This window comes from Perissodus microlepis, chromosome 9, assembly GCF_051167445.1.
Source record: "Perissodus microlepis isolate ML-2025 ecotype Zambia chromosome 9, ASM5116744v1, whole genome shotgun sequence".
In the NCBI taxonomy this organism is placed as follows: domain Eukaryota; kingdom Metazoa; phylum Chordata; class Actinopteri; order Cichliformes; family Cichlidae; genus Perissodus; species Perissodus microlepis.
In genome coordinates, this window is record NC_140469.1 from 16,125,287 (window position 1) to 16,151,474 (window position 26,188).

At 42.4% G+C, this 26,188-nt stretch overlaps 1 protein-coding gene across 4 annotated transcripts in view; it reads right to left on the minus strand.

Annotated features, from left to right (window-relative positions):
- c9h8orf34 (chromosome 9 C8orf34 homolog) overlaps positions 1-26,188 on the minus strand; it is a 73,725-nt gene that overhangs the window by 22,864 nt on the left and 24,673 nt on the right. For 2 of the 4 annotated variants that reach the window (XM_084939242.1, XM_084939240.1), the window contains 3 exons: positions 7,229-7,364; positions 1,987-2,072; positions 1,815-1,888 (listed from right to left, as the gene is read on the minus strand). In XM_084939242.1, the coding sequence (XP_084795368.1) occupies positions 1,815-1,888; positions 1,987-2,072; positions 7,229-7,364 (296 nt within the window). Of the gene's footprint in view, positions 1-1,814; positions 1,892-1,986; positions 2,073-7,228; positions 7,365-26,188 lie in introns of all 4 variants that reach the window. The other 2 variants (XM_084939241.1, XM_084939239.1) reach the window with 1 other exon arrangement.

The window sequence follows — 26,188 nt, forward strand, 5'->3', positions numbered from 1 at the left end:
GCATATTTTACGATGGTAACACCCATACCACTCAGAGCAAATCTGATTAACACATATCACTTAAGAGTTACAAAGGAAAGTGGGAGAATTTTGGGGGGAATTTACGCCTGGCTATTGCTTTAGGAAAGAATTTGTCTTTATGGGGCAATTATCACCTAAAGGGAGCTGGCAGAGGTAGGAGACTAATAATGATAACCGTTAAGAGTGTTTACTTTCCAACATCTCCAGGGCATTTACTGCCCAAACCAGGGCTTGTCTACAATACAGGGCTCTACTTTATTTATGGACAGTTGTAAATGCTAATAATAAAATATGACTTCAAACTTTTAAAAGTCGCAAAAAAAAAGTAAAAAAAAAAATGCAATGACCACTGCGACAAGAGAGGAAGCACCAAGACACTTTTCTACCAGTGTAATGAAATCTTATGTCTTTACTCTGTGCAAAGACATAAGATTTCATTACACTTTCATTCATTACTTTATTCGAGTTATTTGTACTCCTACCCCCCACCTCCCGCCAAATAAACCATAAAAGAAAAAAACATTTCCACACTGCTTAGTCTATTTACTCCACAAGCCCCTGGACGACTAGCTGAACTTGCAAGCTATTACAAATTGCATTTGCCCTTCGAAGAGGGCCAAATATAAGCAATTAAGCACAAAACAAGCACGGTTACTTGCAGCACTATAGGTTACAGGAGATATTTGCACTTGCAGAGTCCATATGGGACCTATTAGCCCACTGTTCTCTAAGTTGCCAGACAAGGCTTAACCTGTGAAGATTGCAGTGCAGCGGCAGGATGGAGTGTCTAATCCCTTGTTGCACACAGCTACAAACTAGTGGTTAAATGTGGATGTGAAGGTCATTGGAAAGGAGAAATAAAAGGCACAGGCTAAATTGATCGACTTAACTCTTTCAGATCTATTAAAACTCTGTTACTCTGTGTTGGTTGCGGTCAAGCCTCAGCTTTTCGGTTCTAAATCCTTCTGTGCGTTGTGTCAAAGAAAACACTTGTAAAATGCTGGGAATTAGTGTAACTGGCATGTTAAGGTCCAAATGTCTACAGTTTCAGGATGGAGGCTATTGTATTTGGCTAAATCCGTCAGAGCTCCGACTACTTTAGTCCTTCAGTTTCTAAAGGTCTGCTCCCAGTTAGTCAGGAGCCTCTCTGCATCTGCTCCACACACGGAGCACTGCACTGGCTCCTTTCGTTCTTAAAAAAAGCAGTAAAAAGCCTTGTCTAACACTTAGATTGGGCAATTATATTTAAAAAAAAAAGGTATTGGCTTTTCGGAGAGGTAATTATACAAAGGTACCGGCGTCTTAGCTGAACGCTTTATTAACAGCATGTGCCTTTGACTGAGTCTGGTGTGCGCCACGTAAGGCCACTATAGATTTCTTCCCTGAAGCGTCTGAGGTTTATCACGCCACTTTGCTATTCAACAAACCTTTGTGTACCTACTGTAACCCAGAAATATTTAGATCCATTATCAAACCCATCTAAATCTCCTGCGGCTGTTACGTCGCTCGATATTCTTTTCGTGTATTCCTTTCAAACTGCACACAAGAGCTGTGAAAGGCAAGCAAAGTGATGCAGGGAGAATTTTAATTGGGGCTGTTTAGCGCTATCAGCTGTTGTGTAAGCTGAAATCCCCACATGAAGATGGATCGCTTTTACTCGGGCCTTGTTCTGTTAACGAGGGGCTCGAGGTGGTTTTGAGACAATAGCAGTCGAGGAGGAGAGAGCGACGAGGTAATTGATGGTTGTAAAGCGATCTTAATTGTTTGGTGATGGATGTAGGGAGGACACTTACAGAGCCTGACATCTGAGATAAGGTGTCGCATTCCTGGAGTCGTCCTGCCACTGTGTCCAACCCGGGCAAAGGAGCTGCTCCAGACGATACGCACAAACGAGGGAAAAAGGAAGGATAAAGCAGAGTGCAACGGCATAAAGATTTTATATATTAAGTATGAAATGCAACTTACAAGATATATCAGGTACAGCTTGTTCAGATATGTGTGGCCTATGCTCCTCTTCTGATCTGCTGTCTGATAGTGTGTCTCCCTGCAACCTGGAAAACAACACACAACATAAACTTGCACTGCAGCGCATGTTTGGACATTGAATGTCAGATAACAAAAATACAAGCCAGCCTCAATCAGTCTGAGGTGATGAGACAATGAGGAAATGTTTGGCGAAACGTTCGGCGAAATCTGGATCGGCACGGAGGTCGGTTTCAGGTCACAAACTTTTTTGTTTTTGCTGAAATTAAATATGAATAATAATGAAGAAGCGACAGTACTGCATGAATAGACGATGTGATTATAAAAACATAAAACTGAAGATGAAGAAGAAAAAAATAAAAACTGGCACGCAGCTACTATTTTTCCCTGACATCATTCAGTTACTGTTTTTTATCAGAATGTGTTCCAAGCCCCTATTGCTTTTTTTAAAAGATAACACCGTGGACTGAAAGGGAAGTGGGTCTGACAGATTTGGCTGTCTTAAGGTAGCAAAAGATTTGGGCTGTCCAGAGATAGTGAAGTAAACTGCAGATGAAAGACAAACAGCCTTTTCTCGTTTCACCTTTCAGCAAGAAGAGAAAAATGCTACTTTAAATGCATTTATGCTCTTCTAAAATGCTAATTCGTACCCTCTATACACTCACTATAGCTGTAACTGTAAATCACATCATGTGTCACATTTGTGCACGCACCACGTTGGCATCAAATTCTTTATACCTCATGCTGTTTCCATGTCATGAGAGCAACTATTAGCTGAAGAGAAAGGAAAGCAATCCCTATGCCTTTATAGCACAGCTGCATTCCCAGCTGCAGGGCCTCCTTGTTTCCACCTCTACATCGAGACTAAAGGCACAGCGCAACTTCTTAAAGTGGATTCTATTTCTTTCCTTCTTTAGACATCCCTCTCCTTGTCTCCCCCCCTCTTTAATGGTCTTTATAAGACCATTAAAAGTACCCAAGATGACTATCAAAAGGCCTTCCCATTCTCTGAACAAAAGCTACTCATAGCCGCAAGTCTTGACTACAATTCCCCTAGTGCATTCCTGATATGAAAGCAATTAATTTAATGAGAACGACAAGTCCAAAAGAGGTTTGTGGAAATCTATCCATTTCCTTAAAACCGCACTGCCAGCTACTTCAGAGCAGGCCTAAGATCTGGGATGCGTTTGCACACTGGAGATTTTGTGGCGGGAGTACATGCTCTTTAAATGAACTGATCAGGCCAATAAGGGAGGTGGATGAAATGTTGGTGTGACCACAGTTATAGCCCAAAAGGCAGAAACGTGGCCACAACACACAGGCCACACAGCATTTTGCACTTCAACCAACCAGCAGAGAGCCACTGGAAGCTGCATGTTTTCAGACCTGCCACTGCTGGTTAAGAGGCACACTGGCTGACTGGAGCATTTGGTGGTGTGGCCAGTGTCTGGACAGAAGGGACGGAAAAGGACGTTGGCAAGGGAAGGTGTCTCAGAAGTCAGGGATCAGTTTCAATACGGGGTCAGTGAGTTCAAAGAGAAAAGCGATCCTGCAGTGCAAAGTTGACATTTTGTTCTTATTATGGTGCCCAAATGGGAACCGAGTTATCGCCTTCACACTGTGGGTGTGAAATTAGGTGTCACTATTTCCTGGTTTGGGGTAGTGCATGGTAGAGCCAAGTGGTTCGGTCTCATTTGCGCAGACTGATAGACCTCACTGACCTGTAAAAAAAACACAAGGGAAGCTGGATTCGAATGTGTCTGACTGAGGGATGACGGGTATGTGAGGAATGCTTATCTAGCTTGGGCCAGTGTTCACAGTTCCCTGCTGAGCCAAGCAAGCCTCTGGTATCTTTGTGTGAGTTATAAAATATTGCAAAGATTCCCCTCAGTCATGTCAATATTAAAATGAACTAACATGAGCAGTACTGCAAGGTCACATCTCTCAGTAAGTAACTGATGCTGAAGGACAGATGCACTGGCACACATGTTAGTTTTCTGAAGAACAATTTTAAAGCTTCTGCGAATCTCATCAAGGTAAAAGTAGACAGTTTGAAACCTGTGTCCAGGCTGCCTCTCTCCAACCTGCTCTCTGACCTTTACCCCTGCAATCTTCTGCTCATGTCAGTGTATTCATACAAGAACATGCATGCACATGTTTTATGTGTGCATCCATGAATACCTGAGTCTGTGCACGTATGAACTTCTGCACAACCCTAATTTGAGAAGTCTGTCTTCTCAAAACAGCACAAAGGGCAAGCCATGCGTGCAGCACTTTTCCAGCTTACTGATCTGTTTATGACCCTTAGACTACCCAAAAATGACTTTGAAAGACCACAGCTCCTTTGCCAATAAAACTTGGGAAAGATTCGGTGGTCAGGTTAAAGAAGACAAAACAAGAATTTGGCCTCAGCCGAAAGGATAAAGGAAGACAGAGAAAGGGAACAGATGTTTGACATTTCGGTAACAAAAAAAAAACCCTTCACAAGAGCCAAAAATGACTCCAGATACAGATGCTGCTTTGCTTTGCCACTAATTCCACCATGGGACAAAAGGTATAAACAATTCGCTTAAAAACATCAAGTCGATAAACTGCCAACAAAAATCCAGCGATAGCCTTTATCCTCCTGCACAAACCTTTGACAACAACCCGCAGCCTGCGTGTGGAACGAAACTGATAAGCTGCATGAATGAAAGAAGAGTTTGAAACAAACAAATTCCAGACCCCAACCAGTGGAGGCTGTGCAGGCAGATTTGTGCCTGGCGTCTCATCAAGAAGATACCGTTTATCTTTGACTGGCATCAAGGAAGAGTTTTGCCCACACCTGCCTACGGTATCACACCCAAAACTCAGAAATCTGAGCACCAGACTGACGATGTGAATCTGAGGGAAACAGGAAATGTGTCTGAGGAGAAAAACTGTGATAACAAGAGAGAGGGTGATAATGGAGACAATTATCCTCGCTAGAGCTGATTTGTGAAAACAAGCAACACTGGAATGGACTTCAGATATGATATTATTCTCTGCTACCTCTGATACAAATGCAGAGAAAGGAAATGGAGGGTAAGAAAAGGATAAGAAAGAAGTGTTGGATGTTTGAAAGAAAAAAATGGATGCAGCAGGTGCTACGGTATAGTAATGACAAATGAACTGTAGAGGAAAATTTACAGAAATTGTTTAGCATTTCAGTCAGGAGATGAATTTGTTTCAGTTCTTGCTGAGACTTTGATGAGGAGATTATCTAGTAAAAAAAACAGTAAGTGTGGCTTTGCGTGGGGTTAAGAGCTGAGCAATTTCCTGGCTTTGGGCAATAATTTAACATAATCCTGGAAAAACAGCTATTTGTCACCTATATACTGCCTCCAGTCTTTAAGCTAAGATAAGCAGTTATCGCAACAGCATTAATCTATTTATCTAACTACTAGAAAGAACAAGTCTTCTCAACTGGCTATACTTTCTTAAGGAAAGCTGTTTTATATTATTACAAAACTCAAAAAATGTTGTAAATAACACTAGAGACAGACGAGGAGTGGAGAGAGAGTGGATCCAAAGGCAGACTCTGGAGACGGACAGGAACTAAAAGCGAGCCTTTATTTACGGCTCTATGAAAGGCAAACAAAAAGCAAAAGGGAGACAAAGACTAAACCAACAAAAACCTAAACTGGGAAAACAACTAAACACTAAGTACATGGCACGTGAAGACCCGAAACCTGAGACATGAAACCTGGAACATGAAAAACCTGAGACTTGTAAACATGGGGGAAGATGAGCAGGGTGGCTGAACAAACAATTCAACAACAGGCAGAGGAAGACAGAGGACTAAATACACAGTGGATAACGAGACGGTGGGAAACAGGAAGGAAACACAGCTGGAACTAATCAGACGCAAAGACACGCAAAACTGAACACGCTGAACCCTGGACAAGGGACTATCAAAATAAAACAGGAAACATGAAACATACACTAAGACACGGACTAGACAGTGGAACCAGGGAAGACAGACATGGGAACATAACCGACTGGGGAGACAGAAAGAGAGCACAGAAAACAGACACAGGAGAAACATAAAGACAAGGATGTTTAGGCGTGAGACACAGTAACAAAACCCTAAAAACTAGAATGTATAAATATAACCAAAGCAGAAAATAACTGAGAGAACTAGAAATATAAATGGAAAAGCAAGGAAACTGAACCATGAATAACACTAAATCAAAGAATATTAATTAACCAGCAACACAAACATTGGGTCACAGACCCAGGACCATGTCGTACCAATACCAATGCCGCACCTTATGTACGGGAGAGCAGTGTGTCATGATTTATGAGATACAGTTTTTTTCCATAGTTCATGTTTGAGGTATATTTCTTTCATCCAAGGCAATTATTTAACACATTCAGCAGGCTATGTACTGAACTTACAGGATAGAAACAAAGTATCAATCCTATCATTTATCATTAGTCGTAAATAATCTATCATTGTTAAATTCATCAGCCTATTCTTTTTCTAAGAAAAGGTTAATCCATGAAGAAAATTTCCAAAAACACATGACTTCATGCACAGGTGTATACTACTCCTTTCACCAACCCCCACAGTCTGGCTTTTTTAGTTCTATTAAATGAAGTTGCAAGCAGAAAAAAATGAAACGTCTGTTTTTCAAACTAACTATTCTGATGTATTATAATGATTGTGTTGTTCTTTTGCTTAGTTGTGCCCTTGAGCCTCGCTTTTTCTTTCTGTTCTAAGGAGAACCAGTTTGATTTGGTCTTGTAATAGAGTAGTACACATCGTAGCTTAAAATCTTTACTTGTCTGACAGCTCCCACAGGGAACACCGTACATCCCTGCTACCAGAAAAAAACAAACTGATGGGTTTCAAAAAAAACCTTTAATGGCGGGGCATTTTGAGACTGTAATGGAATCTACAAACGATCCAGACACTTGACTAGCTCCATGCTGACATGCGAAACAAATGCAAACGGAGAACGATGAAGACGATTAAATGCTTTTAAAAACATATTCATGTTATTAACCACTGCATGTGTGAAGATGTTTGTGAAAGGTTTGTTGAGAAGACAGAGTATATACAGACATATATACACACATACACACATATTAGTACTAATGTTTTATAGAGGTAAAAACACGGACGTTTCAAACTTTGGGGCAGAACTGTGCGTATATTCTCCGTCCACTGTGCCAGAAAAGAGAAGGTAGAAACATTTACCTGGCACACCTAGAGCAGATGTTGAGTGTAACTTTGGCCTGTGGTTCAGGCTGATAGGAGCTGCGTCCTTGGCTGAACTTACTGCCGGATAGAACCAGCCCTGTCACACCCTCCATCCGCAGGTCATCCAGGTCCTCTGGGAGCAGAGAGGGAGTAACACAGAGAGACAGCAACAGGGAAAGGAAAGCAAGGAAAATGGAGTGAAAACAAGAGACAGAAAGGACAGTTATTAATCATACTTTGGTATCTCCCTCCACTAACGATCCCCTGTGATGACAGTCTGCTAAGAGCCAAACGAGAAAGCAAGCACATCACAGTAAATAGACACTCGGCTTAGCCCTGCTGCTGTGCTGCTTCACACACACTCCATAGGCATGGATCCACAAAAAAGTGCAGAATCATAAAGTTCACATGAATAACACTTTGTTATGAGGAATGATTTTAACAAGGTGATGACAGGACCACATTATTCCTGCACAGAAACAGGAAGGTTAACAAGCTGAACTGGACAAAGAACAATATGTAGAAAAAACGACTGGTAAGATGGAAGGAAAGGGTGATGGAGAGGTGGAAAACTGGGTTTTGTCTGATCTCTTACTGTGTCCTGAAGAGCAAACAGTTGCAGAGCACACACACACATAGACTCTCTCCCCTCTGACTCTAAAGAAGTCCATAAGACGCAGAGCACACTACAAATGTCTTTAATAGACAGAGGACAAACACCACAGAGGAATAAATCACACCAGTAACATGATTTATGAAAAAAAACAGTGGTGATGTTGAGTAGTTACAGACTTTAAACTGTCCATTAATACAATTCTAGTATCAAAGGGGAGAGTCTGAATCAGCCAATCCATTTTGGTTTTGAGTGCATCCCCAAGAGATAAAACATACTGCAGTATTTTCTGTGTCACGGTCCTTTCCGTGAGAACGAATAGCGTGCGGGTGTTTTGGCGTCTTCCTCTGTGAAATGTGCTGTTCAAGTTTTTTAAATGTTTAAATCAACATTTTGAACGGTCACCATAACAATATTTCTCCCATTTTTCTCAGACCAGATGAATATCTGAGCTTTGCCAATTGGGGTGAGGGGGCGGAGGTCACCTTCAGGCCAGACAGTATACTCGAGCTTCTCGCTGCCATTGTTTCTGCTCGTATACACGTAGCACAGTACGTGCCTGACTGTCTGCGTATCTGTGTGTCTAGTTACTTGAAACCACCAGTGATACTTTTCATTTTGCGATTACATTACCTGGCCCCTGGTTAAGGGGGGGAGAAATAATGGGCCTCACACCTTGAAAGAGGAGAATGCATGACTAATCACCTGGATTAGATTGGATGACACTTGCTCATGAGAACTCTCTCGCTCCATCCATCAGTGTGGCACAAAGCCAGAAAATCTCATCTGTCTCTTCTCGCCTTTATGTGAAATCATTGCAACAAGACGGCTAAAAGTCTTCCTTCGGTCGTATTTGTTATCCACCTATCCTGACCTGCTACGTAAAAGAAAGTCAGGACAGATGGCAGTTAATAGATTTTTAGTGTTATGTCACAAACAACTGCCGCTAGCTACATTTTAAAAAGGAATGAAAAGTATTCAGAGCATCACCTTTCACAAAACAATTCCTAGAAACATTCCCACTGTCAACTACATGCCTGATCTGCAATTCTGCAGCTTTTTATTTCAACTTTAATTGTAGTTATGCACTGGGGTTGCTGTCTGTGTCATCCTGTAGTCAGAAAGCCTTGGTATGAACGATGCCCCTCAAGAAATATTACATGCACGGTTTGTTGGCTTTTCAAGTGATGGAGCAGTAGTACTAAGGGGCCCATTAAAGAGGAATAGTCATACTCCTGGGAGAAAAGATCAAACTTAACATGACTGTCATTCACTGTATCATTTTAGTTAGTTACAGTTAGTCCAAATGCTGTAAAATATATTCCAGAGTAGAGTCATTTGCACATATTTTGCAGATCTTTTTAAACTGTTGAATTTTGACACCATTTCAAATTAAATATTGAAATACTGGCTAAATAACACTAAAATAAAGAGGGATTGAATTCTGGCATGTTAAGCCATTTGCATTCCTGCATTTGTCTGCGAGTGACTAAAAGGGAAAAGGTGATACTGTGAATATTCATTTAAATTTTTAAACCTGTTTTGTTGTTTTAATTGCACTCTGATATTAGCCAACAATGCATGTATTAGCATGCCACAGCACTACATTGTTACAGCCTCAGTGGCCATAGTTAGTCCTGTTAAGAGCTGGTTAAAACAAAGCATTTCTTTAGCACACAAAAATACATATTTATATCCACAGAAACGCTACTGAAATCACACAGATCAACTGCCTCCACCTCACCCTATCCCTCTGCATCTCCTCCTTCATTACATCCATGAGTTTCCTTTGAGATTTTCCTCTTCTCTTGTCTGGCATCTCCACATTTAACATCCTTTGTCCACTTCGTTCACTATCCCTCCTCTGCACATGCCAGCTTTGACTCTCTAACTGTATAACCAGTAGCCTAGCTTTCTTTTCTTTTATTGGTTTGTTTATTCCCACTTGTTTGCCGTCATAAAAAGTAAATGTTTTCATGGTTTCAGAAATATGTAAAATACACAAACACATTCTCTTAAGAAGCAGAAGTTATGTGTTGGTCTTGGCACAGACTGTGTTGAAAATATGTCCCAGCATCAAAGAAACAAAGTGATTTCAAAGTCACCTTGTCAGTAAAACCTTCACCTAAAATTATGTTAAAATCTTTTGCAAAGTTTTTTGGTTTTCTTCTACATTTGATAATATGTTGCTCAATTCCACACTGCCAGAGAAAAAGGGCTGTTTTAGTGTTTAGTGAAGGACAGATAGGATACACTCCAGCGATACCCTTAAGCAGCGCAATATTAAATGTCCCATTCATCATGGAATGCATTGGAGGGGTGGGGACAAAGAGAGCCACCAGCAATTTGAGCAATTTTCTGGTCGTGGGAACTGCTCCGTTTTGGGTCTTCACTCTTTTCCTATTTCTCTTCATCCATTCACACTTCCATCCGTTCTTTCGGCAACTCACTAACATGGCATGCCGGATTTTCTTTGGGTCACAGCCTGTGGTACAAATCATTAGCTGACACTTGGAAATATTCACTTGTGAGACTGCAGCTTTCATGAAACACCAAAAGAATAACAGGGACCAGTTCTGACCCTGAAAAATGAACATGACCTCGGTATGCACAGCTGCTTGTCACTTCAACTCCAATTTTGTCTTTTCAACTGGTTTCCTTCTGGTCAAGATAACATGACACAGTAAGGAAGAGAGACCTCTGCCTGAAGAAAGAGGACTCTAATCTCAGACACTTAGTGGTTACTGAGATAAACAAAATTTTTGTCTGCATCTTACACACAAAAAAAACTGATTAAACTGCGGCTAAATGAAATGCAAGAGAAGCTCAAACATTCTGAAATGAGTCACCAAACCTGAACTTGACCTGACCTGCCAAAAGCACAGGAAACTAGCATATGCAGACAATATCAAGAACTGCAAATGGAAAGTAAAGAGTTTTTTAAATTGCGTTTATGAGCATGTGCGTGCATGAAAGTGAAGCAGCAAAAATTGCTGACCTACTACAAAACTGAATCAGCGTGAAGACCTGCCGCTAGCTGCCCCGACTGTAGCTGTTCTATGGGTGCGCATTTTTGTGTCCTTATTAGCTCTCAGAAATAAACTGCATAAATGACAAAGATGGCTTTTAGAAAACAAACAGTTCTTTCGTGAGTTAAAGTTTTGTCTTGCCAGGAACAGGCTTTGAAGGAGGGTGTTTCCCTTCATCTGTGCAACAGCAGTCTGAACTGCATCCATGTTGGCCCTCACGCTGAATCCAACTTTCCGCTGGAGAGAAGTGACAGATTTCTGTGTTGACACCATCCTATCTCTGAGGAAGGCCTGTGCATGGAGTGCTAAAATGATGAATTTGTATCCCGTGGGATAAGGTTTGGGTGTTAACATTATACATGAGTCCTTTTACAAGCTGGGCTTGAGGTCTGAATATGACAGCAGAAACTGTTTATTAGTCAGGAAAATTTGATTTCTGTCATCCCGCACGCAAAGTCATAGAGTATGACACCAATTAATATTTAATTTGCAAAAGGACTTTTTGTGTTGGGACAAAAAAAAAACTAGCATATGTCTGGAAACAATATAGATGAAAACATTTAAAGTTGTATTTAACGGTAACAGCTGTTCTACACACAAATTTAAAAAAAAGTGTTACATATGCCACCTATACTGTTAACACAGAAATTCAAGTGACACTGAATGAATTATCATCAAGCCAACAAAAGTGCCAAAAACTGCAGTTCCTCTAATGGCCACATGAGGCTGTAACATTTTTACAGCCAGAATAGAAAATTTACTTTAGCGTCTATAAATTATTTAATTGTTTACAACACTCATACAATGGGTGACTTTTTTAAAGACGCATCCATCCACCTATCTTCTAAAGCAATTATGCAAAGAAGCTGGATCCTTTCCCAGCTGTCTTAGGATGAGAGGTGGGGTACACTCTGGACAGGCTGCCAGTCTATTGTATTCGCTCTCACACTCACATCTACTGCACGACCAATATAGAATTACCATTTAAACTAACACCATACATGTCTTAGGACTGTGGGAGGAAGCTGGAGTATGTGGTAGAAGCCCTCACAGGCACACAACGAACACGCAAACTCCAAGCAGAAAAGCGCCAGTAACCCTTTGCTAGGCTTCACCTCCGCTAATTAGAGTCACTGAACAGAGGACTCGCAGCTGTGTTTGTTTAGTTGGCACCTTCTGGAGCATTTTTAATGCAATTATCTGAAAAATAATATGCTTGCTGTGCATTACAGCATGCCCAACATGTTGGAATTATAGTACTTCATTAGACTTTTAATTAGCGCTAATTATCCTGTTTCCATGTCTGTGCACCACACCCCTTAAGTCTATGGATGCAGCTAGCTAACCTAGCTTGCTAGCGTTAGCTGATAACTTAGCATTTTAAACCAAAATAAGGTCAACAAGTTTTATTTTAAATGACAAAATAACAATTGATTTTTTAAAATAACACAGTAATTTAATGTGTTACTGTACTAAATTCAGAAAGTACATTACAATTATTTCGTTACTTGCATTACATTAGATTAAGGTTCTTTTTTCTTCCTGTAGACTTTCATTACTGATTTCAGTTTTTGTGCTGGGAGGAGGAAAATGGTGGAGTGATCTATAGCTTTTGAGGAATGGAGACATTCCATCACAGACAGATATTACTTTTGTTTTTATTTATTTTTTACTTTTATTTTTATTGCACAGAAGGACAAGATCATGATGGTGAAACAACTGCATTATGCTGCTAACAAAACTGTCTGTCTGCACAGACAGCAGTCTAACAAGAAGCTAGCCAAGGATTTGCTTTGTGTTGTCAGTTTTGTGTTCATACATAAAAACTAAAACATCCCATCTGTGTCTTCATTACAATTAGGGATTTCTATTAGTGTGTGGACCTGTAAGTTTATATTGCTAACTGGTAATTATGTGGCAATGTGTTTCAGTTCAACGTAACAATTAGTGTAACAAATTACTCAACTGGTGGTTGTGTCCATCTTTGACATACAGTCTATGATTATTACACATCACACAAGCTATACTTCTTTAACTTTTCTTAAGTTAATACCCAACTTCAAGCTGAAGATCAAAAGAATAGTACATTATGTGTGTGTAAATGTTATTTTCTTGTGTAGAGTAAAAGACATGGGTACTCCCCACGTTCACAGCAGAGCCCAGCATGTATCCCGCACAATAACACTATGATAAGTTTACAATGTGCCTCCTGTGAGACTAGTTTACCCAAAGACCAGGACAGCCTCATGGGCCTCAGTCTAGACACAACAAACGTCTGTCCACACTCGCCTGTTTGTCAGCCCTGTCACATTTTCACTCCCCAGGCACCAGGGCAGCCATGCGTGCTCCCCCCCTCGTCTAACGATGACACGGCAGATAAATAAAATGGATCTACACTGGGGGTGAGTATGGTGGGAGAGGAACGGAAACTATTCAAGCGATGCAATCCCAACAAAAGGCCCAAGCGCTCAGGAATTCCGTGCCGCAATCACTCACTTGCGCTACAGTAGGGAAGGAAAGGAGACGAGCAAAGCACGCAGATAAAGAGCTTGTCTATCTCTAAGTTTCCATGTAATTTCATGTTGTTTGAATAGCGACGGACTGGCTGTCTCTTTCCTACTCTTCCTAGGCTAAAAAAAGAGCTGAAGTCATAATTAGCACACTACCTTCACAAATAACATAATATACACCTTCTCAGATGATGCGCTGACAGATGTAATGGGTGGAATCAGCTAAACCTCACACATGGAGGGAAGGGACACGCACGCACACACGTACTCACTCCATCTCCCACATAGAATCCATAGCGTTTCATCCAGTGCTGTGAATTATTGGGTCTCATCGATGTGAAATAATTGAATTTTCCATTCTTTCATGAGCAGTGGTGACAGGTAACCACAAAACACTGGGGTCTATCTAATTAATAGTCTCTATGTGACACATGCCTCGCTCCTTACGGTGCGCTTACTCACAGACGGGGACGCACATGTGTGAGCAACATACTCAGACTTACAGATAAAAAGGCGCACGGCAACACATACAGTGACACTTGCAGACCCCACACTTTTGCTGGCCTCACACACACACACACAGCCAGCATTTGTGTTTCATTAAACCTCAAGCACCATGCCTCCACTCGGTGGTTAGTCGTCACACAGACATCTTTGATGTGATTCGCGACAAAGACACATTTGTTTGGCTTTGTAATAAAAACAATATTCCATCTTACATTTTATAATTATGTCTCAGCTTTCAATAGCACCCTCTCCCCCACGACCCCCTCCTCTCCTGGCCTAAAAATACGCCTGTTAGGCTCCAAGCCCTCGCAGCTCAGAGCGCAGCAGTAAAAACCCTGATCAGAATCAGATGGGGGACACACATGAGCGGGGTAACATCACAGCTCAGTGAGGCCTGTGGAAAGTCTCATCACAGACCTGGTGCAAACCTCCTTTTAACTCGCTTTCTAACCGCAAATATCGCCGAGATTAGAACGTCAGCGTAGACACGGCCAAGCTTGATGTATTGATGGATTACGATCCCAGTCATTATACTGGGATAAAGACTCTTTATTGGTGTTTTATTACACATATTTCAAAATTAACAGGACTTGATCGTCAAGAAAGCATTTCACATGTACTACATAATAAAAATACATGGAAACATCTGTCTGCCAAGAGCAAGGTTGCCATCTACAGCTCAAAACAATGACGTTAATCACTCAGAGAGAAGTGTGCCTAGGCAAGAAGCAAATGGGAGAAATTACTGAGAAACAGCTATTAAAATATCAAAGATGAGTGATGGAATAATGTGGTAGGTAGCACCATACAAGCAATACATTCAATTGAGCTGAAAGCTCCTTTTGGAGATCACTGCTTGTTTTTGATAACTCCATAGATACAGCAACATAGTTTTAAATAACTTCACCAAGAAATGCACAGACACAGTTGTATTCAGTCATTAAAATATTAACACTCTAATAATTACTGCACAGTGTCATCAAGTCTATAACTCTATCAAGTAAACTTCTTCTCAGCGTTAATTTCGAAGCATGCACGAGCCAGAAAACGCTGGCGTCTTTAGCCGGTTGCCTCTACTAACACAATGGATCTATTCACACAACTGCTTTATCTGCCAGTCTAGATAACGACGCTTTCTACAGATTACATACTTGCGCACCTATCTATCATCTTTTGGCCCCGTCTAGCAACAGTAGTCACAATACAGCTTCACTGTATCAATTCAGCTCGTTTCCATTCGAATAATCTGCTCAGTTCATCTAAGGCGCTTATGCGCACAGGAGGTACGTACGCTGGCTGTTATTAGGCTATGCTCTGCGTAATGACTACCTCTAGATTTATGGCATAATCGCAACAGTCTACTTGCCTATTGGTAATTGCTTCCAGTAATACCACCATAATACCGCAGCAATTTGCCCCTCGATTAACGTATCCATCTGCACTGTGGAGACTTTTACAGGCATCAAATTGGGCGCAGTTACGCTTTTAATGGGGACATTCTTTTCGCCATCAGGCCAGCAAAACCTTCAGAGGTGAGCACAGTCCTTTCAAGCGTCCAAGCGAAAGATTTACTGTTTAAGCAGCTTATGCTACTGACATATATGATCTCATTTACCTCCTCCTCTCGAAGCACCGCGATGATACAGCTTTGTTTTTGTTGGTTTACACCGTGTCCAGGGCAACTGTTGTGTCTTTAGTTGTTTGGGCAAAGATGAGGGAAGCAATGGTATCATGAACCGGCTGTACCTCCTCCTCTTTCTCTGTTTCCTCTTTGTTCCCTCACTTTTTATGTCTCATGTTTATTTACAGTCTCTCTTGTTGTCCTTCAGTTTGTGAGTTTTATGCACGACACCTTCGTATCGGACTATTCGCCAGTGATTGTGTATGACTGTTTTTATAAGTTCATCCCCATCCTGTATATCTGTTCCAGTTCACGAGTCGTTTTCTACAAGAGCATTCAGCCTGTTAGGCTCGCTCTCCGTCTGCCATCAGTCCTCTGTCTGCCCACCTGACAACTCAGTTTTCCCCTCAGGGCTGCACGCTCCATCTTCAAAGATCCATCCACTCCAATTACCTGACTATTCACAACAAGCTACTTTTAATCATTGCCAACTTCAGTGTGTGCGTCTTGCCTGTTGGGGTCCTGAAATTTTCAATCAACATAACAAATGGCGGTGATTAAAGTGTGTCTGCATGTGGTGTGCGTTGCAGGAGGTCTTTCCTGATGGTATCAGGAAACTGGAAATCTTAACTGATCTCAGTCAACACAGCAGTCCTTCTAGTACAGCAACTTGTATTAACATAGGTAGGATGATATTAACAGTGATCTTTAAAAATCATAGAAAGTAACTAAAAGTAGTGTACTTATACAAAGAAAATACTTTTTTAAAATTCACACCAATGTTAATTTTGCATACATACAATGTACAAATTTAGACTACCAGCATAAATAAATAAAATAAAAACTGGTTTCTTTTTTCCAGGATAAAACATACAAAAAAACTTGCCCTGGCCATGCTAGCATTCATTCACTGGCCATTTTATTATGTACCCCTGTTCACCTTCTTTTTGACACAAAAATGTAATCAATATATACTCAATACATTTAGGCATGTAGACAGGGTCAAGGCAACCTGCTGAAGTTTAAACTGAAGATCAGAATGAGGGCTAAAGGTGATTTAAGTGACTCTGAATGCTGCTTCAAGTCACTTATTAAACCAATGTACGCAGAAGAGCATCTCTTAAAGGACAAAACGTCAAACGTTGAAGCAGATGGGCTACAGAGGCCCACACCGGGTGCAACTTATACGACTCACAAGGCTCACCAAAATTGGAGAATAGAAGAGTGGAAAGATGTCGTCTAGCTTAGTGAGAGTTCTGCTGCAAAATTCAGAATTTGGTGTAAACAACATGAAAGCATGGATCCATCCCGCCGGTCCATGGTTCAAGCTAGTGGTGGTGGTGTAATGATGCTGGGGATATTTTAGCACACATTTGACTCATTAGTGACTGTGCATCATTTAAACACCACAGACTAACTGCTTATTTCAGCAGGATAAGACCATGTCACAAAGTTCAAATCATGTCAAAGTGCTTCAAAGAAACAGGACAACGAGTTCACTGTACTCAAATCGTCTCCACGGTCACCAGATCCTGTCAGATCCAGTCACCTCTGGGATGCAGTGGAATGGGAAAGTCACATCCTGTATGTGTAGCCAACAAATCGGCAATAACTGTGATGCTATCATGTCAATATGAACCAAAATATTTCCAGCACCTTGTTGAATCTGTGCATGTTTCAACTAACTGGTATCAGCCCTTAAATTTCAGGAAGAAAGTCGAGATAGTGAAAAACATTGCTCACTTTTCCACACCTATTTTATTTTCTACAAAACAGTGAGCTATTGTACTGCAGGCAGCACTTCATGAAAGGAAGCTGTAACACCAACAAAAGAGCCACACACAGCTATTGTATCTCATCCACCAGTCTGCGCTTAAGTCTATGTGTATCAAAGATCAGACAGAGCTTTATCATGCGCTCATCTTGTCAGCGTCAAATCTTCAGTGTCGCTGTAACTTGGCGAGTGCAGGTAAAGCTACTCTTCTCCTCTCCCGTTTCAGGATTCACGCCAGAGCGGGTTCACATACTGAAAGGGTCTGCTGGCTCGTGAAGGGGGAGTCTGATGATATGTCATATATTAGTATTTTTTTACACTGGAGGCTCAGTTACCCTCTGCAACAATGGGAGGGTGTATGTGTGTGAAATGCATTCTGGCCCAAACAGCCTTACAGTCTTTTAAGTATAAAGTATTTTAGACTTTATGTTGCTGCAGAGTTAAATACACAATACGTCCTATTGAAAATGTTTTTTTCCTTTTTTTTCTGCAATAAAGTTTGTTTTTCATCGCCTGAGTTCATGTAAATCAAACATATTCTCTGCACATATTAATAAAAATGGAATTTGAGAATTCAATCAGCATGCCCCCTGAAATGGAATACTTCCACCACGGATGACAACAACAGTAACCTTACAGCGGGGAACTGGCTAACGCGTCTCATTAACTTACCATAAAATAACACTGCAAGGCCAAAAAACAGGGTGTTTCTCCCCATACACACTGAACTCAGCTTGTTTCTTGCTTGGGTTCAGTATATTGCTGCGGTTCCACCGCCTAGCAAAAGCTAGAATTTTGACATTTTCCATGGTTACACAATAACATGTGAGTCATATTCATTTTAAATATGGTTTGGACTGTGGTGAATATTAAGCGCAGAACTAATGAAAACAACTGGGAAAACACAGTATCATCCCTGAGAACTACCAGAGAATCAACAAGACTGCAACCTCTAAGCTGATTTTATTTTCTCCTTTTGGAACAATGTGAACAAAACAAATCAAACTCGAGTCACGCGTATTTGGTTTTTTATAATTGTATTACATCGGGAAAACCTTGGCTAGCAGTACTGTAAGCCATTCCAAGGCGATCCTATTATTTTCTCATAAGCTCCTTATCCAGGTACTAGAGGAAAAAAAGAAAAAAGAAAAGAAAAACATCCAGTTTGCAAAAACCTCTTTCCTACTATAAAAATGCAGAGAAGTTGCAACTGCAACTAACTGTTGTGTCCTCTAAGTCCATTTTTATCACACTCTTGCAGAAGTTGTACTTGTTCCACAATAGGACAAAGCAGTGCTCCTTTCTGCCTCCCAGTGGAAAATCTGCAGTATGTTTTACATTTACATTGTTCCCCGAACCTCCCTCTCTTCATTCCCCAGAAACTTTGGCACGTACTAAACATGATCGCTCTCAGCAACATCACAAGTGTTTATTTCTCATCTATACATTTGCTTTCATTTGTATGCAGAAACTGCAGAAACTGCAAGTTACCAGGCGAGACAACAATGGCCGATCTGCCTGACAACATGGTGAGGCTTCAATGTGCATGTGGACCTAACATAGGATGCATTAGCGTCACATGGTAAATAAAGGTAATGTGCAAAAAAGGTTAAAAAAAAATACCTAAGTTATTAAAGTCTATAGACAATTTTCTGTCAGGTTACCTAAATTCAAATCATTGCACTCATCTGGGACAATGCTCTTAATAAACTTTAGACACAGCAACTGTAATTCAAGCATTTAGCCACTAGAGGTCAGACTGACCTAATGCTTAAACACATAGCACCCAACAATTTCTATTCCTGAAGCAGTTGCATTGCTGCATGTGAGAGGCCTTTAACACTGTGCACCATGTTTAGCATATTACCAGTCAACAGCTTATTGTTTGGTGAAGCAGAATCAAGAGAAATGAGAAGATGATGTTGCATGTTAATAAAAATGAATAAAAACAAAGGTATTTTATGTAATAACCCATTACTGTACAAGGTTAAGTTACAGCAGCTTTTGCTGTGTCATCACATTTGAGAGAGCACTTAATTCCAGCGATTCAACTTATCTGACAGCAAGCACCTCTCAGCTGTGAAGTCCTTGAACATGTTTCCAAATCCCTATCGGCTTGTGGAGCAGCTCTGAACAGATGACCACATGTTTTACCCTTGTGGACAGCAGCAGGGATAAAAGATGAATATCTCCTTTAGGGATCAATATACTATCACAAGCTCACCAGCCCTGCCAAGGATCATCAGTCATCTTGGCATGCGTTTGGTCATAGCTACAGAGTTTTTGCCAAGACCTTCTTTCTAGTTGAGGCCCAAAAAATCCTCACGAAGGTCCTTCGTTTCACAAAGTCCACCAAGGCACCACATGATACGTGTTAGCATCACCTTTAATCAACTTTACAGTAGTGAGGCAGTCAACTCAGAGGTGGCGGTCTCTGGAGAGCTACGTGACCAGGCCTCGACAGAGGATCAGAAATGCATTCGTTTCTTTGAATTACTGCCATAGACCAAAGTGTAAAAGCCACAGAGTCTGTGAGGGGTCATCACAGACCACCAGCATCCTGCTTTCTGGTTATATTTATTACTACTCTCCTGGGTCATATCTGTTGAACCCTGCCTTCTAAAAATGGTGTTCCCAAACCAAACTGCATTCATAATTACTTTGCAAGAAGACCCATTTTCTCTAGCACAAGACCATCATACACCAGGCGAAGGATCAGCTACCATGTGAGGGCATTTTTCTTTCAGATTTTCTTTTCACTTTCCACTGTGCTCCAGATGTAGCTCACGAGGAAGAATGGGTTGTCTGCAACTCGGGAGGTCGGTGGTCTGATTCCAAACTCCTGTAGAGTATGATTAAGCAAGATACTGAACCCTGAGTTGCCCCTAATGTATCTATTAGACCAGGGGTGGCCAACTCCAGGCCTCGAGAGCCGGTGTCCTGTAAGTTTTAGATGTGTCCTTGATCCATCAGAGCTGATTTAAATGGCTAAATTACCTCCTCAACATTTCTTGAAGTTCTCCAGAGGCTGGTAATGAACTAATCATTTGATTCAGGTCTGTCGAGCCAGGGTGTTATCTAAAACCTGCAGGACACCTGCTCTCGAGGCCTGGAGTTGGCCACCCCTGTATTAGACTGTAAATTTGTGGATGTTACGTTAAAAACACGTACACATAGAATAAAGAAAACATTAATCCCATGCAAACGTACACCTATCTGGAACAACCCGGACATATTACAAAACAATAATATGATAAACTTTTCAGATTGGAGTTGCAAAGGAATTAAATACTTGGAACATATATTGGAAGGAACAGACTTTATTTCGTTTGACAGACTAGTTATACAATATGGGATCAACAAGAAACGATTTTTGGAATATCAACAAATTAAATCCATAGTAAAAAAGAAATTTAATCCCAGTGAAGCTGAATTACAAACACCACCAAGTGTGGTACAATTTTTTAGTCTAAAACCCCCCAAATTATTGTCTAAAATATACAGAACACTTTCTAAAATAGATGAATCAATATCCCTTCCTATTGCAAAATGGGAAGCAGATTTATCAATCAACTTAGACCCAAACCTTTGGTCTCAGATATGCTTAAAAACCTTTCAATGGATCAGAAATCCCAGTTTGCAATTAATACAATACAAAATATTACACAGAGTGCACTATACTGGTCATAGGATGTTCAAGATGGGCTATACGCCTTCCAACAACTGCTCACACTGCACAGCAAATACACCGGACAATTACATCCACGCTCTTTGGTTCTGTCCACCAGTTCAGAAATTTTGGCGTGAGATATGTGAAGACTTATCAAAGTGTCTGAAATGTAACATTCCAGCCTCCCCTTTAGTATGCTTGCTGGGCAACTTGGATGAGGTCACTGCAGAAATAAACACAGCCCACGTTGTTTTTACGGCCCTATGCATTGCCAAGAAAATGGTCCTCATTAACTGGAAAAATAAAAATAATCTTAATTCTAACCAATATAAAAACCATCTAATAGATCACATTAGTCTTGATACAACCTCTGCCATCACATTTGATCAATCCCTTTGGGCTCCTTTGATCGGCTTCATCACCTAGTGGGGGTGGGGGGTCATGGTTTGGTCCTGCCTTCGCTATTGTGGTTGATATGGGGGTAGGGACGGCCTTAGGGCGTCTGGGGAGTCCCTAGGGACGTTTCCCTGGAGGGCCTAACCTGGGGGATGTGGCCATGACCTGGTTAGAAGCTCTGGGGCTCTTGGATGGTGTTTTCCTTGTGGCTGCGTACAGCAGAGATGGGGGAGGGTCTGTGCTGGCGGACGTTGGTTACTGGCCTGGTAGCCTGGCTGCCCCTGGGAGGGTCCGGGACGGGCGTGGAGGCTTAGGGGTCTGGGGGTGCTCCGCCCCCCGGTCTGGGGTGCTGGCCGGGCCTTGGGGGCTTGGGTCCTGGCTGTTGTGTCGCTGGAGCAGTGGGCGGGTGGGTGCAGGGGGGCTCAGCCCCAGTGCAGGGGACCTCTGGTGCATCGGCCCAACTAGGGGGCTCTCTAACTGGTGGGGAGGTTGTTATATCTTTGCAGGTGGTCTCCTCACTACAGGAGCTCACTCTGCAGGTGGGGGGAGAGATATAGGAGAGGGGGAGAATGAACTCAACCTGGGTGTCTATTGTCTTGTGTAGTTTGGGAGATGATTGGATGATGGGGTGGGTGCAGTTTTCTCTGGGGTGGAGTCGGGTGGGCTGCCCCGGACTCTGTGGGGCTGGGCGGTGCTGCTGCTGCGGGCCCCGGTCCGGATGGGCCTGGGCCCCCTTGCCCTGGTGGGTTCCAGAGCGTGGGGGTGCCTACTGGGGTCAGCGGGGGAGCTGGCCCCAGGGAGGGGCCGCTTGCCCCTCCCTTTCTTCCCTCCCCATCCTCAGCTGCCTCCCTATTCCCGCTCTACCACACCCACCCACACACGCAGGGCTTGGGGTGCAGGTATGTCACCAGGGTGCAGGGGAGGCACTCCCCCTCTGCCCCCTTCTGGCCGCCTGTGCCTCAATTTTATTCTGCAACCTAGACATCCACATTACTCACACTCTCACATAACACATACATATAGGGCCTTGGGGGTGGGCACGTTTTACAGCATCCAGAGGATGGTCGTTGTACTCCAACCCACCTCTGGCGCTGGTGCCCTACCCTCAATTTTAAATGCATTTAGACACTAAGGGTTTTCGGGAGGAGCCGTGCTGCTCTCTGAGAGGAAGCTAGTACCATGCTCTCCTGAGTTTTAAATGCACTTTAGAACAGCACACAGCAACACTACATATGAGCGGGCGTAGGGAGGTTTGAGGTCTTCACTCACCCCGGTTCTGTTAGCCGTCAGGGCTGGGGGGCTGGGAGGAGGTGCTGGCCGTCAGACTGGGGTCTGGGATGCGGGGCCTCCCTGCTACTGCAGATAAGGAGGTGGTCCGCTTGCCTCCACCCCAGAGAGAAGGGTTACATCTCCTGGGTCTAGGTGCGGCTTGCCCCTCTGGGGGCGGGGGTACCTGGACCTGGGATATAGAGTATGTTTGGGGAGTGCGACTGTCTGTGCAGTGTCTATTTGTGTCTGTCTGCACGTTGGGTGAGTGCCGAGTATTTGGTTGTGCATATGGGGGTGGGAATGCACGTCTGTGTCCGCGTGTGCCTGTTTGTCTGTGTCTATATGTCAGGTTGGGTCTTAGACTCAACCTCTCTGGGTACATCTCAGGCCCTCTAAAGTACGGAGGCCTATCTCCCCTCACCACACTCCCTGCCGGTGGCTGATGCCCTCAGACGTTGGTGTGTTGGCGGTCCTTGTCGTCTGGGGCTGGGCGCTCATGCATGTACCGGCTCACTCCTGGTGGCCGATTGGCGGGGCCGGGCGCCTATGGCCCGGCTGGGCTCCTTCCGGGGGGTGGGATGCCCTCAGGCCTCTGGCCTCTGGGCCTGAAGCTCGGTCCTCTCTGGCACAGCTGGCTGCCGGCAGAGCCCGCGGGCACGCCACTGCAACCCCCTCTGGCCTCTGCTCCGTAGCTGTGGGGTGACCTCTCCTTTGGGGCTCTACTCAGCTCTTCCCAGGAGGGTGGCACGGTTCCCCCCCCTTTGGCGGTCCTCCTCGGGTCCTTGTACTCTGGGGCCTCTGGATATCTGGGGCCTGGATCTCCTCCATACCTGCTTCATACCCTGGTGGACGGGGCTATGGCTCCCCACACTCCCTAGCAGATCGTTACATGGAGAAACCTTTGGAATACAAGCATGCTGATCCACACAGGTATGTACACAGGTGTACACACGGGTGTTCACAGACGCGGACTACACCTTTCTTGGCTGCTGCCTCAAAGCACATTGTGCGCTGTCTATCTTGCGTGCTGCACAATATCGTTTAATATTTAGTATCTACTGTTATCTACTGCTAGCTAGTTTATTGTGATGGTGCTGTTTTTTATTATGCTCTTTGTTGTTTGCTTTCTCTTCTGTTTTTTTTCTCCATACAGGTGATCCAGGTGTTTTGTTTGTTTGTTTGTTTGTTTTTTCCTTTCTTCCCCCCCTTCTCACCGTCTCTTCTCCCCTTTGGTTTTCTTTCTCTCCCTCTCTTTCTTTCATTCTTTCTCCCTGTCCTATCCCCCAGTCATGTCTGTCCCGTTTGTAGCAACCGAAAATAAAATAAATTCATAATTATAATAAAGGTCAATCAAATGGACCAATATGGCAAGGCCATGATGATCCACTTGGTAAAATAAATCCGCTTGGCATCTTTCCTGGCCTTAAGACAACAATTCTGATGGCTAAAGATCCAAACGGGACACAAAAAAAAAAAAAAAAAAAAAAAAAAAAGAATAAAGAAAACATATGTATGTGAATGGGTAAATGACCACTGTAGCAGAAATTACCTTGAATGCTCAAATAGGGCAAAAAAGTGTTATATCAGAACCAGTCCGTCACATTTGGGCACAAAATTAAGGTGCTTAATTTTGAATTATTTTATTATTTGAATTAATTTTGTGCTTTTGTTACGCACCTTTGAAGCTTCTACCTGAGCATGCAGAGTCCTGCCTCATTTAATATAGGAGCTATTGCCTGAAAACACTCAGAAAGACACAAAAGGAACAAGCATGCCTAAAACATATACAGTTTCCATCTAATTTTGTTACATAATTATACTGTAATATCTATGAGAAATTTACTTGGTTGGTATCGTTCAGTTTATATCAAGCATATTTGTCTTGATTAATTACTGGACCAGACATATATTTTTATTTTTCTGTTGCATTTTAGTAAAACAAATATTGTGTCATGTCATATTATGAGGGCAAAGAAAGTGTTTTTGAGTGAAGGAAAGATACCATAAATGACAAGTATTTTGATTCTAAATATCTAATAAACATTAAAAGCAAACGGAATTAAAACTATACTGACAACGCTGTTCAGCTGATTGGAAATTTTTTGCAACACAAAAGAAAAGAAAAACTTTGTGTTTAAATAATATTTTCTAAAGATTTCTTTTATATATTAGCAGACTCACAAAAGCCAATTCAAGCCCAGGACCCTCCTGCAGTGAGGCGACAGCGTCACGGTTGCCGTGACGAAACATTACATTAAAAGAGCAATTAATTTGATAAAATGCCCAGCTTTGAAACCGAACACCTAAAATGTCGCAGCTTCAGTCTGTGTAACCGCGCGGGAATCGCTGACACGTAGTGAAAAAGAAATGCGACCCTCTGAATGACCCTGGTGAACGGATCCTGCTAACAAGCAGAAGTGTCTCACTGCTGTGACAGGAGAGTGGAGAGCACAGACTTGCGTAGATGTGTGTGTCACCACAGAGCAACAGCTCTAAGGAGACCGAAGAGAGACTGAAGCACTATTACTAGAAACCATGTTTGTCACAAGGAAATAAAAAGACTGCACTGCAGGTTGCCGTTCCTCAAAGAAGTACTGCTTGACAATCATTTGTTAGCTATGAAAATTTTTTGTAGTATTAGCTGTAACACAGAACTGTCGTGATTCAGATTTGAATGACACAAACGGTGTACGTGATGCTTTAAATCTACAAGTGTGACCATAAGGTACTTTACTCAAGAGAATCACCACGCAGATAAACATTACTACAACACACAGACAAACTGCGAGGAACAAGTGACAGACGGTAGCAGAGGGAATGCTTCACCACAAAAAATATTTAGACAACACATTGAGTTTAGAAAGAGGCATTACATCCTGCATCTGCACGTACAGAATGACAAGCTCTCAGAGCCTCCACTGAATTAAACTTTACATCAGGTGTTCTTTCCACTGACACTCATCCATCTCAAGTCATGGTGGCAGAACTGGCGTGGAGGAACGTAAACACACACATGCACTCCTGACACAGGCGAAGTAAATCAAATGAGCCACTTTGCGATTCTACGCTTGTCAGAGAGAACAACAAGACTCGCTAGCTGAAAACATCTGGCATTCCAGTGCAAACAGGAAGAGCAGATTCCTTTAACAGCTATTAAAGTGCTCTTTAGTGCAAATCAAACCAAATTCCACTGCATACACAACGCATGCCTCTGCAGGTGTGCGTATATACAATGCTTTCCATCAGTTCAAGTCAACCCTGTTACACGTTGAAGAAAATGTACATTTTTAAATCTTTAGTTAACTTTAGGGCAACAGAATCTCTGCAACCATAAGAGAAAAGAGAAATTATCCAGTGAACAGCAGTTCTCTGGGTCTTGTTGATGCACGATGTAAGAGGGGAACAGCAAGACTGCTTTGAGCTGACTGGAAGGCAAGAGTAACTCAAATAACCATAACTTGGTTTACAACCAAGGCATGTGGAAGAGCATCTCTGAACGCACAACACATGAAACCATGAACCAGACGGGCTACAACAAAGCCGAGACCACACTAGGTGCCACTTCGGT